Genomic DNA, 13162 nt, shown 5'->3' with positions numbered 1-13162 from the left:
TGTGTAATTAGGCAATATCAGATCTTGTTAGAAGGGTAATCCCTAACACACCCACACCGAAAATACTGACATCCAAGCTGCCACATGCGACCACAGACATGTTCCCTGTTAGTATTTGATCATTTTACGCTGCATTATCTTAAGCCATCAATGTGGGTTTAAATATGAGAATGCTAGCAGGAGGGCAGTGTTGTTACAAATATTGAAATGACACAAGATTTCTTTTAGGGAGGAGATACAACAGCACTTTCTCTAGACTAAATGACCCATTTCGGACCAGCTGCAATTTTAATCTCGCAGCATATTAATTTGAGAATGAGATCTGGTAACTAAGACGGCAATGGCATATGTTTTGGTCCTGCACGCTCAATGACGTTGGTGATATCTGATGGGAGCAGTGACATCCTACACAACGCTGTCATCAGGGAGACAGACGTCTACTGCTGGCAAGGAGGAAGGTGTGTTTTTCAGAATGACCCTGTATTTACTGGAAATCACGTCAAAGAAGCCTGTAGTAGAACCGACCCACCCCTCTAATACGAATTGGAGACACTTTGCATTTTTTTTCTCCGCCTCATTTTATTTTTATTATTAAATTCTGAAATTCATCACCTTGAATATGAGGTGAAAATTATGCTTCTGAGATTCAAGCTGTAACACTCGGTCCTGCCTGAAATTGTCGCTTTCATTCATGTTACTGAATCCTCTGGGCAGACATCGTAGAAAAAAGGGCGTAGAAATTCCTGTTGAAATTGCTTAAAACTACATTTACGTACGATTGCTTCCGTTTACTTTATCGATTTAAAGCAAATCGACAATGACAGACTTGATGCCCAAATTAAAGAGGTTTCAAGAAGAGGTTGTTAATAGTGTTGACAAGGGTATTGAAATAAATAATTAAGCGCCCATTCATGTCTATCTACACGCAGTCGGTTGAGCCTATATCTACGCTGCTGGTTGAAGTAATGTACGCTACAGCACGCTGCCACGAATCCTCCCTGATTTCGCTTCATTGCCCACACTTTGGATAGTGAAGCCTCCCAAGCTATCTCGGCTACCTGTTAATCCCCGGCCCGGACGCAGTCCCACTTCCTCCGGCTGGCGCTCCATTGCTGGGCTTGATGAGCTGTCCAGAGTCCGGTGGTGCTGAAATGGAAGTCGGAGCCCCCGCTGCAGGGACGGCGGCGCCGGGCTGTCCCGCCTGTCCCTCCCCCTCCATGCTGGCCTCGTTCCCCATTGCTTCGGGATAGGTCTCGACGGAGAGAAACGGTGGTTGTGGGTGGTTTTTACAGCTGGGGTAAAAACTCGGATGGAACTCAGCGTCGCTCCCCTTCCGCCATCATCACCTACAATCCAGCATCCCGCACGGAGCACGCGCGCTGACGGCGAGGCCGAAGGAGCGCGCTGACGCAATGGGTGGTGACTTGCAAGGCTCATACGTGCGCGTTCACAGCGATCAACTATCTTAAACAGCACGCAACCACCCTTCTGAACCCCCTACATCCGGATTGAGTGCCATTTCATTATTAAAATTTAGTAAATATTATAGTTATGAATGATATGCTAAGTTTTCACAATAATAAAAGAACTTACAAAGTCGGTCTATAAGCAGAATTTAATTTATTGTACCATTATCAGTAAATCACCACCAATCACAGCATCAATTGTATCTCTTTGAAATAGTCCAAGCTTGATTCTTTGCGTATTGTGAATTTAACACCTCTTAATCATCTTAAGAGGTGTTCAGGCATTCCTAATAATAAGCAGTAGAAATTGTGTTCTGGGAGCAAACAGAATGATCATGATTTTATTTAGTTTTTTTGTCCCACCATGGAGGTAGAAGTTCAGTCCTCAAGAGCTAGCATCTTGCAACCCTTAGATCAGTGGTCTCAAACTGCATTCTTCGGGGGCCAGAATCCTGCAACTTTTAGTTGTGTCCCTTCTTCTCCACGCTTGAATCAAATGGCAAAGCTGAGTCATTAATATACAGTACAGTCAAGCTTTGCAGAGTTCTAAGATGGAGATTAACACTGTCAAGGACTGGATTTGGCCACCCCTGTCTTAAGGCATCGCATGCTGACCAAGTCAAAGACTACCACTAAGACTGGCAGGTGTGTCTTGACTACAGTATTAATAGATTAGACTCAGGAGCGTCTGGAAGGAGGGACCAATATAATTGGTTGTGCTTACAAGCACACATGGAAAATTGCCATTCATGATTAGCAAATTTACAGTTATGGCATGCATAAATCTGACTCCAGCACAGACACAAGTGGTAGAAATAAATTACTAATGATGAATTACCAGCACTAAATAGAAAGTAAATGTCAAACTACAAATATTGTCCTCTGTATGATTACAAGGACATTGTTCAGTTATAACATATTTTGAATAATTCATTACTCTTTTACATGTGCTGCTCACATATCTATAGAGTTAACAAATTCAGGTTCATTCTACATACACATAGCTCCAGATTTGAAGTTTTGACATCTGTAATTCCTGAGAGCTAGCCTGGAGGACCAAGGCAGCATCCCAGACCAGATCTGACAGTACAGCAAGAAGACAAACACTTCCTCTCCTGTGTGTTAAAGTTTGTTAAGTTTTGGGTTACACTGCACTACAAATTTCTTGTGTCAGTGATCTTTTTTCGGCTTACTAAACAATCTGTCTATAATTTAACACTATGCTAGATTAAAATGTTGGATTAAAACATTTAAAACATATGCTAGATTAAAACCAAACATCAGCCGATGTTTGGTTTAAACTTTGCATTTGCACAAAACTAAAGCTTTCTACCTTTAATAATTGTAAATTAATATCAGCACAAAAAAATATACAGCTTAGTATTGATACTAATTTAAATAGCATAGTTGAAAAAAACACCGCTGTGTTGCATAAACTGACAAACTAAAAATCACTCAGAAAATTAAAAATAGAGGAAAATTAATGACAAAGGGAGCCGCTATTTACATGTAATCGGAACAAAAACTAAATTGGAAGTTTTAAAAATCTGCCCAAGTGATCAATATTTTTAAAAAATATGAATAGCTTTAAAGCAAATAGATCTGAAATGGTCCCACTTGGTCTGAATGATTACTCTCCCTAGTGTATGGCTACTGTCACTACAACCGATTCACAAAATCACCCAGTGTACAAACCTATAAAAACTCTTCTGATTTTTTTTTTTTAATCAGCCACTGCTGGGATGACACTTTCAAAACTCCAAAAGTCAAAGAAATTTGGCTTAGACTAATGTGCTTTAATAACTAACTTTATTTCAGAATAAACTGGCAAGCACAGAGAATTACCAAATTTAGTCTACGGGCCAAATAACATGTAAATATATACAAAAATATAAAGCAGCACAAATTCAACTTAACTCACTCTGAGATCCAAAACAGGTACAAACACAAAACCTGTGTGTGTGTATATCTGCAGAATCCCCTAAAGACACATAAACAAGTAAAGACCTTTAAAATAAGAAAGGCATTTCAAACCCTTACAGAGTCATATTGTCAGTTTTAAATAACATGATAAATTCCTCCACTGAATGTGTTGACGCAGAAATTTACTGAAAGAGTAAAAAAACAAAAACTGTATTTGACTAAAAACAACATTCAATACTTCATTGGCACTGAGAAAATATTGACTTTTAGTTAACAGTTCAGTTGAAGAGGTTTTACATAAGCTCAACCTGCTTGAAAGTACTGACGATAAAAACAACGCAAGCATCACACGAACAAAAATTTACGAGAGCACGACCAAAAACAGATTTCATGAAGCACAAAAAAAATACAGCACAATACTGTCGAAAGGAATGATGTTCAGAAGTGAAGCAATATAATTTTATTCCTTGCAGTGATTGGTTGGTGTTCATTTGACTTTGACTGTGATTACTGGCGTTTGGCTTTGTAAGGTCGGGAGCGTTTCCTTCGATCAGGCTTCCTCTGCTTGTGCAGCCGGCCGATGCTCACTCCCTGCCGGCGGCGCACAGAGATGTTTTGCTCCACGAGGCTGGCCAGCATGCCTGTAGGATATGCACCGAAATATCAGGGAAGGTAAGAGGACAATATTAGCATAAGTGGAAGGTAGTTTTTTTTGTTGTTAATCTTAGGTCAAACAGATAGGGAGAGATAAAGGTTTATCTAGTGTGTGACAGATTTTTTTTTTTGTCCAATTGGTGAGATTCTTCACAGCTCAAAAGCTTAGGGCAGACATCCAGACATCACATAACAGGTTTCAGTGTGGAAACGTCCAAGAGTTTGACAATAATGGTTTAACACAGACCTACAGAAAATACACTTGGTCCTGGGCTTGTGGTCAATCTGCATAGCTAAGCAATAAAAACATTAACTGCCTAAGAAGCACAATGTTAAAGATCAACACTTGTAAAATATATTAACCACCCACCCATCCAATTCCATCTTTGTCACTTTTTTGAATATCTTTTTATTATTTCTGACATGGAAATAAATACAGTTATCCTGACCTAAAAGGTCAAATAGAACTGTTTGTAAAACATTGTAAAAAAAATAATACATGTCCTGTGAAGCCTTTCTGGGGGCATGAGATATGTGAATTTTCTATATGGTAGGTTAAATGAGCCTGAGGCAGCTAATTTTTTAAGGATTTTTATAAGAGTGAAGGTCCTTACAAGCAAATTAAGCCCAAGACCAACACATTATTACAATTTAACATTAAATATCCTGAAGATTGGGGAAAGTGGGGCTTCTTTGATCTTTTTTAATACACCAAATCTCATAGAATAAAAATAACCACCCGATCTTGTTTAAATATTGAAAATGTTTTGTTTTTAACCTTGAGCCAACAGCCTAGAAGCAAGAAGCTGTGCAAAACTTTTACTAACTTTCATTATTTAGACCACAAGAGGGTTTTTAATGACATATTTTAATAAGAGGGGGAAGAAAGATTAAAAAAACACCAACAAGTGTCAAAAACAACATTTTTTTCTTTACCTTCTTGGGCCAACATTGATATAAATGTGCAGATAAACTCGTCGTAATTGTGAGTCCTCCTCTGATCATCTATCTGCACAAATAAAATAAACATTTAGACTCAAAGTCAATTAAAACAAATTTTGACCAAAAACAGTGAATTCAAGGTGAATTAATAAATGCACTTACTTTGAATTTCTTTCTCTTTTCTACTTCCTCCTTTAGAAACACCTCATAATTGGCAATGTCAGCTTCTACACACTTGAGTAGTGCAAGCAGCTCCTGCAAAAGGCAATGAGGTGACTCCCTGCTTGTGTTTACGTGTTTCTACCCATCACAGGCATCAGCTTTCTTACCAGCAGCACAAGCAAAAAAAAGATCTAAGGGTGCTATGCAGTCCAAATATGCCCTGTAAGGATATGTAGTGCAGCACTTTACAACAAAGGACTTACTTTTGGAGAGTACTTATCCCCTGGTGGCTTGCTGTCTGCTCCAGACTCTGTAACATTGAGCTTTTCCTTGCCAGGTTTCAACTCCGCACCATCTTCGTTCTCGTCTTCTTTCTTCACCGCTACAGATGGTCCCTCATCTCCTTCTTTTATGGCGTCTTTTTCATCTTCCTTCACTTTGAGTTTTACCTTCTCAAGGGTGCAGAGCTTCGTGCCTTCAGCAAAATCTCCTGTACAGGTAATGAAGACAGATGCAGCATGTGGTTTACAAATTAGGAACTCAAGTTTTACTTGAGAAAACTAGACTGCGTTCACTTCCTGTTCTCTCACCAGATGGAGGGAGAGCATAAATGACTCCGTCGTCTTGTAAGTGCAACAGCGATGCACTGACTGAAGGTCCCAGTTCTCTTACGGCGCGGTTATGTCTGGAGTCCAGCCTCAACATTTCATCCTCTCCGAACAGCACACGGGACAGATGGGAAGCGACTGGGCTCGAGGGACGCGTGGCCGCCTGAGAGCGAGCCGGCGAGCGCAGTGGGGAGTTGAAGGCGCTGCCAATTTCAGAGGCCGTGTCTGTGCTTTCGTTGCTGGGTGTGGGGGAAGGCTGCGAGGCGGACGTGATGCAGATCCCCCCGGTGCGACCTTCAGTGCGCACAGACAGCGGGGTGTTTACACCATCTTTTCTTTGAGCTTCCTTCTTCAGTTTCTCTGCCAAAACATTGAGGGCAATCTGGCTCTCCATCCCAGTTCCAACCCGTCCCTTTCTGGACCGCAGGCTCGCCTTTCGTCTGAATCTAAAAAATAAATAGAAAAGAAAAATATATTTTAAAGATCTTATCAAAACAAACGTATTCATTATTCAAATATTTAGAATTCTCATTTAACTTTAACACTTTTTATTTCCCCACATCGCAACCACAAACCTCTGTGATTTTTGGAAGGATTTGTCTCATTTAAAGGAAAATCTTGTAAAAAAATATAACAAAGTTAAATTTAAAAACTCTGGTTAACTCTGATTTTGAATGCTTCACTTTCTCATTCAGACAACTTGGTGGTAACCTTGATGTGGTTACCAGAATGTTTCACAGTGGGAGTAATTTCTTCAGAATTGCATCTATTCTTATCAGGGCCAAAAAGTTACATTTTGTCTCCTCTAACCACAGAATCTTGTTTCACGTTGATTGCCATTTCCCCAACATGACATGTGGCAAAGGGCCATGAAGATTTCCCAAGGTTGTCTTTGACTTTCTTCCTGCTGCTCTTCTATGGAGACAATTTTTGTGAAGCGCATGACTAACAGTTGCTCCACAGACAGATTTTCCGCCCAGCTATGGATCTTTGCCGCTAATTACCAACTTTTCTCTGACCTGGCTGCTGTCGTCCTTCCACTTGAGGGTACCGATTGTTCAGTTATGTTCTCTAACCAACCTCGACCTCTGAGACCTTCACTGAACAGCTGGATTTATATTGAGAACAAATCAAAGCTTGTAGAAACTAAAACTCTTGCCTGCTGGAAGCACTGGCAGAACCTGCTGCTTCTTCCTCGTCTTCATCAAAGTCGTCTTCATCATCTGAGAACGGAGGCTGAGGAGGGCCAGCTGTCCGAGAGCGTCCAACACCAGCTGCTAGATCTTCCTCCTCCTATGAATCAGAGCAAAAACGCTTACAGTCAGGGAAGTTTTAGTTCCGCATCACACCAAAATACAAAAGGAAGGACTTTGAAGGGTAATTGTTCAGAGTTAAGTTTAAATAAAACTTTCACTGAAGGTATTGAGTTTAAAAGTTACTGTGTTTTCAATTGAAGATAAGAGGTTTGCAGGGTTTTAAAAAAAAAAGCAATACTGTGATATATTTCGGTATATTTTTTCGAGACAGCTCAACATTTGATGGCATTTTCCTCACAAAACTCCAAACCCAACAACCCCCTGTTTAATCCATGATTGATGACAGAAAGCTGTAATTTAATTTCATTACAATTGAAGCGCCTGGAATATCTTCACGCTCGTTCTCACCTGCATCGGGGACTTGGCGTAGTTGTGGTTGTCGAGGAAGGCAGGCAGGCGCTGAACGATGGGGTTGACTTGCTGGGCTCCTCCTCCTGTGGGGGCAGTGGGTTTTCCCATGACCTTTGAGCTTCCAGAGGGGCCAGCTCCATCCTTGGACTGAACCCCCGACTCGTCCACTGAATCTAGAATTAGAACTGATTGAGTTTCACGTTTCTGAAAAACCCAGACATGGATTATACGATGTGAGACGAAGACAGATGGCACGGAAGATGGAGAGGGTTTATGAACAGTAAAGTCTTGTCAAAGATTCTCAATTAAATTTAAGTCTGGTATGAATCTTCAGAGTGAGCCAGATGCAGTCTGGCTCACTCTGAAGAAAGATTATGCTTTAATCTAAACTCGTTCCCTGTAGGTCAGGCGGCATGTTTAAGGTCATCATCCTGCTGGAAGAGGAACGTCCACCAGTCTCCTGTCCTATGCAGACTTTACAGGTTTTCTACAAAGACTGGCCTGTATTTAGCTCCAACCAGCAACGATGACCAGCTTCTTTTTCCCCTTCTACAGACAGGCCTCCTCACAGCATCATTACCAGGTTTCATTGTAAAGGTGTAGCTTTCCATTACAAAGAGTGTTGGATCAAGACCAAAAAGTTAAATTATAGTCTCATCTGATTAGAGCACATCCTCCTGTTTAGCTTGTTGAACACTTCAAACAAGATGTCCTATGACTTTCTTTGAACATTGGCTTTCTTCTTGCCACTGTTCCATAAAGACAAGATGGGTGAATTGAAAGAGTGGAGTCAGCAAAGTACCTGCATCTGCTTCTTTCTTGATGGTGTTTTCATCTGGAGATGAAGTGTTCTGCTGCTTCTTGTCGTGGACAACCTCAGGCTGAGTGAGCCGGATCATCTGAAGACGGGACATCATATTTTATTAAATTATTATTAGATTTTCATTAAGACAAGGACCTGAATCTATAGGAATGCTCAGGAAGATTTTGCTTGGGTAAAGTTTGACGTGACAAATGCATTTCCACTGAGTCAAGAAGCGATTTAGTATTGAAACTCAGTTCGGCTCAGTTCCTGACCTTCTGCAGACCCTCCAGAATGATCTGTCGGTTCCTCTTTAGAATTTCCAGCTTGGACTCATACTTCATTCTGCGGTCAGGCACCACTGCCATCAGGTTGAAGCGGATATCATGGTACGGCTCACTGGAAAAAGGAAGAGGAGCAGCAGTATGAGATTTAAGCCCAGAGGGCTGGCATAGAAGGTAAAGCACTACTGCTTTTGCTAAATGGTGCATGACTCACCCAGCAGTGGCCAGGCCAATTCTCTCCATAATAACACGGCGAGCCTTGTCGGTCCAATCCTCATCCTCTCCCCAGGGCCCTAAAGGATTGTGTTATAAATCTACATCATTTAAGAGCAAAACAACTCCAACAGCTCACAGAACAACTCTAGATGTGATGAAAAAGTTCAACTAAAAACATAATTTATAAGGTGAATAAATGCCTTAAGTTAAAATAAAGGTCTACTATATTTCCAGACAGACTGGTCTTTTATTTTGTATTTACCTTCGACACCGAAATTCCTAATGAGACTACACATGACTTCAGTTAAAATTGCTCATAAATAGTTTTGTTTTAGTTTTACTTTGAATTTGGTATTGCCAGTATTAATGTAGATAACAGAGTGAATGATAAATGAAATCATAAATTTTGAACTACATTACTTAAGACAAAAGAGCTATTCAAACCAATTTGGACCTAATGAAAATGTTATTTCTCTCCAAACTTAGAAACCAGCAAGTCTTTGTTATTACTACCTTCTAAGCGTTAACAGTTTTTTAACTGTGACATCTTCATTTCATTCAATTCTGGACTTTGACTAGGCCACTCCGAAGCCTTAATTTTGGTTTCAGGTTTTGTTGAGTCCAGAGTTATATAACCCTGGTACACTCGAGCTTTACTTCATAAACTGTTACTTGGACTTTCTTAATCAGGCTTCATCGTCCATTCAATTATGACAATTCACCCGGAAGAAGTAAAACAGTCCTAGACCGTCTTATTAACACCTGCTTATGCCAGATGCAACAGGAAGCTCACTTTCCAAAGCATTTTGTCTTGTGAGTCCATAGAATGTTTCATCAAAAGTCTTGAGAATCATCGTGATGTTTTTTTAGGAAACTGTGAGTTCAGCTTTTATGGGGTTTTATTTTGTTCTGCAATGTTTTTCACCTTAGAGTCAGACCTCAAAGTCAGTGTGTAAAAGGAGTGGAGCACTATGTATATAATGCATATATATATATATATATATATATATATATATATATATATATATATATATAAAGTCTCACCATGATCAATGGGGTAAGCCTTGAGCCCATCAAGCTCAAAGAGGCGGTCTTTGATTGGCACATAGCTGACAAAGTGGAAGGCCTCCATCGTCCGCACCGCACTGATCCCGTTCTGTTTCTCCGGAAGGTGCCTGGGTTCCGGTCTCCATGGAAACATCAAAACAGGGAGTTTGAGAAAGTGATAACAAAAGCATGTTATGTTACACAACATGTCAGATCAGAAAAGGATTGTTTTTCCCCTCTTCAGACCAAGGCCATCTGAGAGTTTCTAAAGTAAGTGTAACCTACCTGGCGTGGCTGTTGTGTGCCCTGGCGAGCTCTGGAGCATTTCCTATCGCATAGCCTTTGCTCTGGAAGCAAAAAAATATATACAATGTGAAAATTTTGTTGAAAAAATACAGAATGTGCTGAAAGAAAAGGGAACACTAAACAGAACAAATGTAGCTAAAAGAGTTTCACACAAAACATTTACTTAAGTATCATTTAAAACAAATAGGACTAGTATTAATGCATTGTATTTTATTAACTTCTACTTCAGAAATATTTTGCAGAAGTGCTATGCTTACTTGAGTACAATTTCTGGCTATTCTAACAACCTCAGGTTACTCCACAGAAAGATGAACAAACACATTTTAACCAAAAGTACACGTGTCTGGTGAGACACCAGTTTTATTGTTCTACTTTTTTCCATCTTCTGAGGCTGTTGTGCCACTTGTAGGTCAGGTGAACATACAGTAGATATAGTCACTGGAAGTACTTAGCACAGTTCTAGCATTTATATTTTACCCACTGTAAGTAAGAGTTTAAAAAGTTCTTTATCGTGGAAAATTATTTTTGTAATTATGTAATTTATTTTATTTTTTATTATTACTCTAAATGCCAGAAAATTTACAGAAGTTTCTATCTTGTCTATGAAAATTTTGTTTTCAGAAATTAAATCAGATTAAGCAGAACTACTTAAGCTGCCTTTTACCAAATACTTAGGGTAATGTTTTACATGATCACTTTTTACTTGTACTTCAGTAAACATATAGTGAAGTAGCGTTACTCTTACTTGGGTACAATTTCTCACCTCTGGTTATGCTACAAAATAATAGAATACCATAATTAATATTGTGTATTGTTTTAATGTATATTTTAGTAACATTCATATGAAAAGCCATGCTGTTTTATCTAGCTGTAAGAATTACAATATTTAACAGCTTTTTAAAAAAAAAAAAAACATGTGGAAAACAAATCCTTTGAAAGCAGAAGTTAATGGTTGAGTGGAGGAATAACTTACCTCAGGACTGAAGCCTTTAGTAAAAGCCTTTATGCGACTGAGGGTGGTGCCGAGTTCGACTCCACTGCAGTTCAGGAGAACACTCAGCAAGGCATGAGTGGCACATGAGTTTGGTATCAGCTAGAAAAAGGCAAACGGATGAAAATGTTGAATGACTTCATTATTATTTTGGGCAGGGGGTGGTTTGTATCTACATGTAGAAAGGAGCTTTTACAGTGGATTTCTTTTTACATGTTACAACCCCAAACGTCAGTGTGCAGCTGTGATCTATATAGGTAAATTGCTTGCTTATAAATCACAAGGATGTATAAATCTCATGTTTGTTTGTTTTTTTTACGTACACCATTTTTGCCTTTTGATCGTACCTACACATTTTAGTATGAATCTTACGCACATTGACTTTGGTGCTATAAAGCCACTTTGTAAATAATTTGATGGTTTAAATATAGTAATTAACCAAGAATCACTAGGACACAATCTTTAACATCCTACCTGACATTGGAAGGTGTTGCTTAGATATTTCAACATAATAATACAATCTTTTTTGTGAAGTGCACTGGCCCATATCGCCCCGTCAACGCTTCTCCCTTTTTCCTCCAAATGTAACAGCAACTGTTGTTGGTAAACACTTTAATTATGCCTGTTTTATTATTCTGACATTTATCAAGTAGAAGTTATCCATAGTAGGAAAAGCTTAATTTGGATTAATGTCAGACAGTTAGAAAAAAAAGTTGCCTTTTTAAATATTCTGTATAATCTTCTAACTCTAACAAAAATCAACCTATATGAGCATCTACTTTTTTAAACCAAAGAAATTTTACGTCCATTGTTTCAAAATACAGTAACTGTTCTGATTTTTTAACATGGATGCATGACTTCAGCATTATTTCAAAGTATCAACTATTTTATTGAATGGTTTACTTAAACTCCAAAACGTCTTTAACTTCTTTTGCTGACAATGAGTACCAAATTTTGACATTAAACATCTTCAATTTACAACTAATTTAACTATTATTGTTCTACTCAGACATACGTACTTTCCATTTAAATATGTATATATAGATGTGTCATTTTCATTCATAGTAATCTGCACAAAAATTCAAGAATTACTTATTGAAAGAAACACATAAAACAATGCTACAATGATAAACATAGTGTTATATCCATGTATAGAACAGTTACCTGATGAGCAAAGAACATGTCATTTACAATTTCCTCATCTATAACTGAGGTCTCATCCACCAAGGTGTTGACTTTTCTCCTGGACCGACGCTCTTCAATCCACTTAAAAAGGAAGATGAAGCCATAAACAGGACTGAAAAGGAAAATGACACACGCTTTCACTGCTGTCAAAAAAAATGCATGAACATTTCTATGTTTTTATATGTATATATCAAATGTGTATTCTAGAAAGGTTGTTGTTTTGCAACCTAACTGACCAAGCTACACACCTGTGACATTTACTTTGTAGATCATAGATTTCCTCAACTTGGACGCCTTTGACACCTACAGAAACGTCCCAAAGAGAAACGTTAAAAAGCTAGGATTTGTTTTTTATATTTGTAAAGAGTTAGTGTTTGTAGCAGCTCTGGGAAAATTTTAGTCTATAAACTAAAGGCTTACCAAAATCTTCCACCAGCAAAGTAAACAGCCCTGCAAAAACAAAACAAGTCAGTTGAAACTGCAAATAAATACACTGAAAAGCTATAAAAACAAATTATTAAACGTTATTTTACATGATAGTTGTTTGTTGTTCCACATTAAGGCTAATTTCTAAACGTTTATATTATAGCTGCACTGCCCAGCTGGCTACATGTGGAAGCTAATGTTTGTTAGCCTAAATATCTACCGATATTTCTCACCTGGATCACTCTCCAACTCCAGCCAGCCTTTGTTGTTCATTTTGAGCGTGTGGAGAGGAGTCTAATATTTAAGATACATTCCAGTCCATGTCCAGAGGCGGCTGAAGATGTTTTACAGCTGAACTCAGCTTCCTCTCGCGTAACAAACGAAAACAGATCAACATAAACACAATAGGCAAAACTGGTCGCTGACTAACTACGTCATCAGAAGGCGACAGATGATTGTCACAAAAAAAACAGTCCGACCTAA

General features: G+C 38.8%; 2 protein-coding genes across 4 annotated transcripts in view; both read right to left on the bottom strand.

Moving 5' to 3' along the window:
• bsnb (bassoon (presynaptic cytomatrix protein) b) overlaps window positions 1-1391 on the bottom strand; it is a 94439-nt gene extending 93048 nt beyond the window's left edge. For all 3 annotated transcript variants that reach the window (XM_028002584.1, XM_028002583.1, XM_028002585.1), the window contains exon 1: window positions 1059-1391. In XM_028002584.1, the coding sequence (XP_027858385.1) occupies window positions 1059-1237 (179 nt within the window). In that variant the 5' untranslated portion in view covers window positions 1238-1391. The remainder of the gene's footprint in view (window positions 1-1058) is intronic.
• A 1865-nt stretch (window positions 1392-3256) lies between these two features.
• On the bottom strand, window positions 3257-13108 carry bap1 (BRCA1 associated deubiquitinase 1). Its single transcript, XM_028003720.1, has 17 exons — window positions 12913-13108; window positions 12674-12703; window positions 12502-12556; window positions 12233-12365; window positions 11051-11170; window positions 10057-10118; window positions 9769-9911; window positions 8723-8801; window positions 8500-8623; window positions 8225-8321; window positions 7420-7595; window positions 6915-7048; window positions 5738-6201; window positions 5411-5637; window positions 5148-5240; window positions 4980-5052; window positions 3257-4030 (listed from the first exon to the last, which is right to left on the bottom strand). Exons 1-17 carry the CDS (start codon window positions 12950-12952, stop codon window positions 3897-3899), a joined length of 2184 nt encoding a protein of 727 aa, XP_027859521.1. The 5' UTR covers window positions 12953-13108; the 3' UTR covers window positions 3257-3896.
• Window positions 13109-13162: the final 54 nt, after the last annotated feature.

Source organism: Xiphophorus couchianus, chromosome 20 (genome assembly GCF_001444195.1).
Source record: "Xiphophorus couchianus chromosome 20, X_couchianus-1.0, whole genome shotgun sequence".
Lineage (NCBI taxonomy): Eukaryota > Metazoa > Chordata > Actinopteri > Cyprinodontiformes > Poeciliidae > Xiphophorus > Xiphophorus couchianus.
The sequence above is the reverse complement of the archived record's forward strand: the minus strand, read 5'-3'. Positions and strand labels throughout refer to the sequence as shown.

Coding starts and splice junctions, on each gene's coding strand:
- bap1 (XM_028003720.1), bottom strand. CDS start 12,952: ATGAACAACAAAGGCTGGCTGGAGTTGGAGAGTGATCCAG. Junction 12,557..12,673: donor TTTGCTGGTGGAAGATTTTG/GTAAGCCTTTAG, acceptor ACGTTTCTGTAG/GTGTCAAAGGCGTCCAAGTT. Junction 6,202..6,914: donor TCTGCCAGTGCTTCCAGCAG/GCAAGAGTTTTA, acceptor TTTATTTTTTAG/ATTCAGACGAAAGGCGAGCC.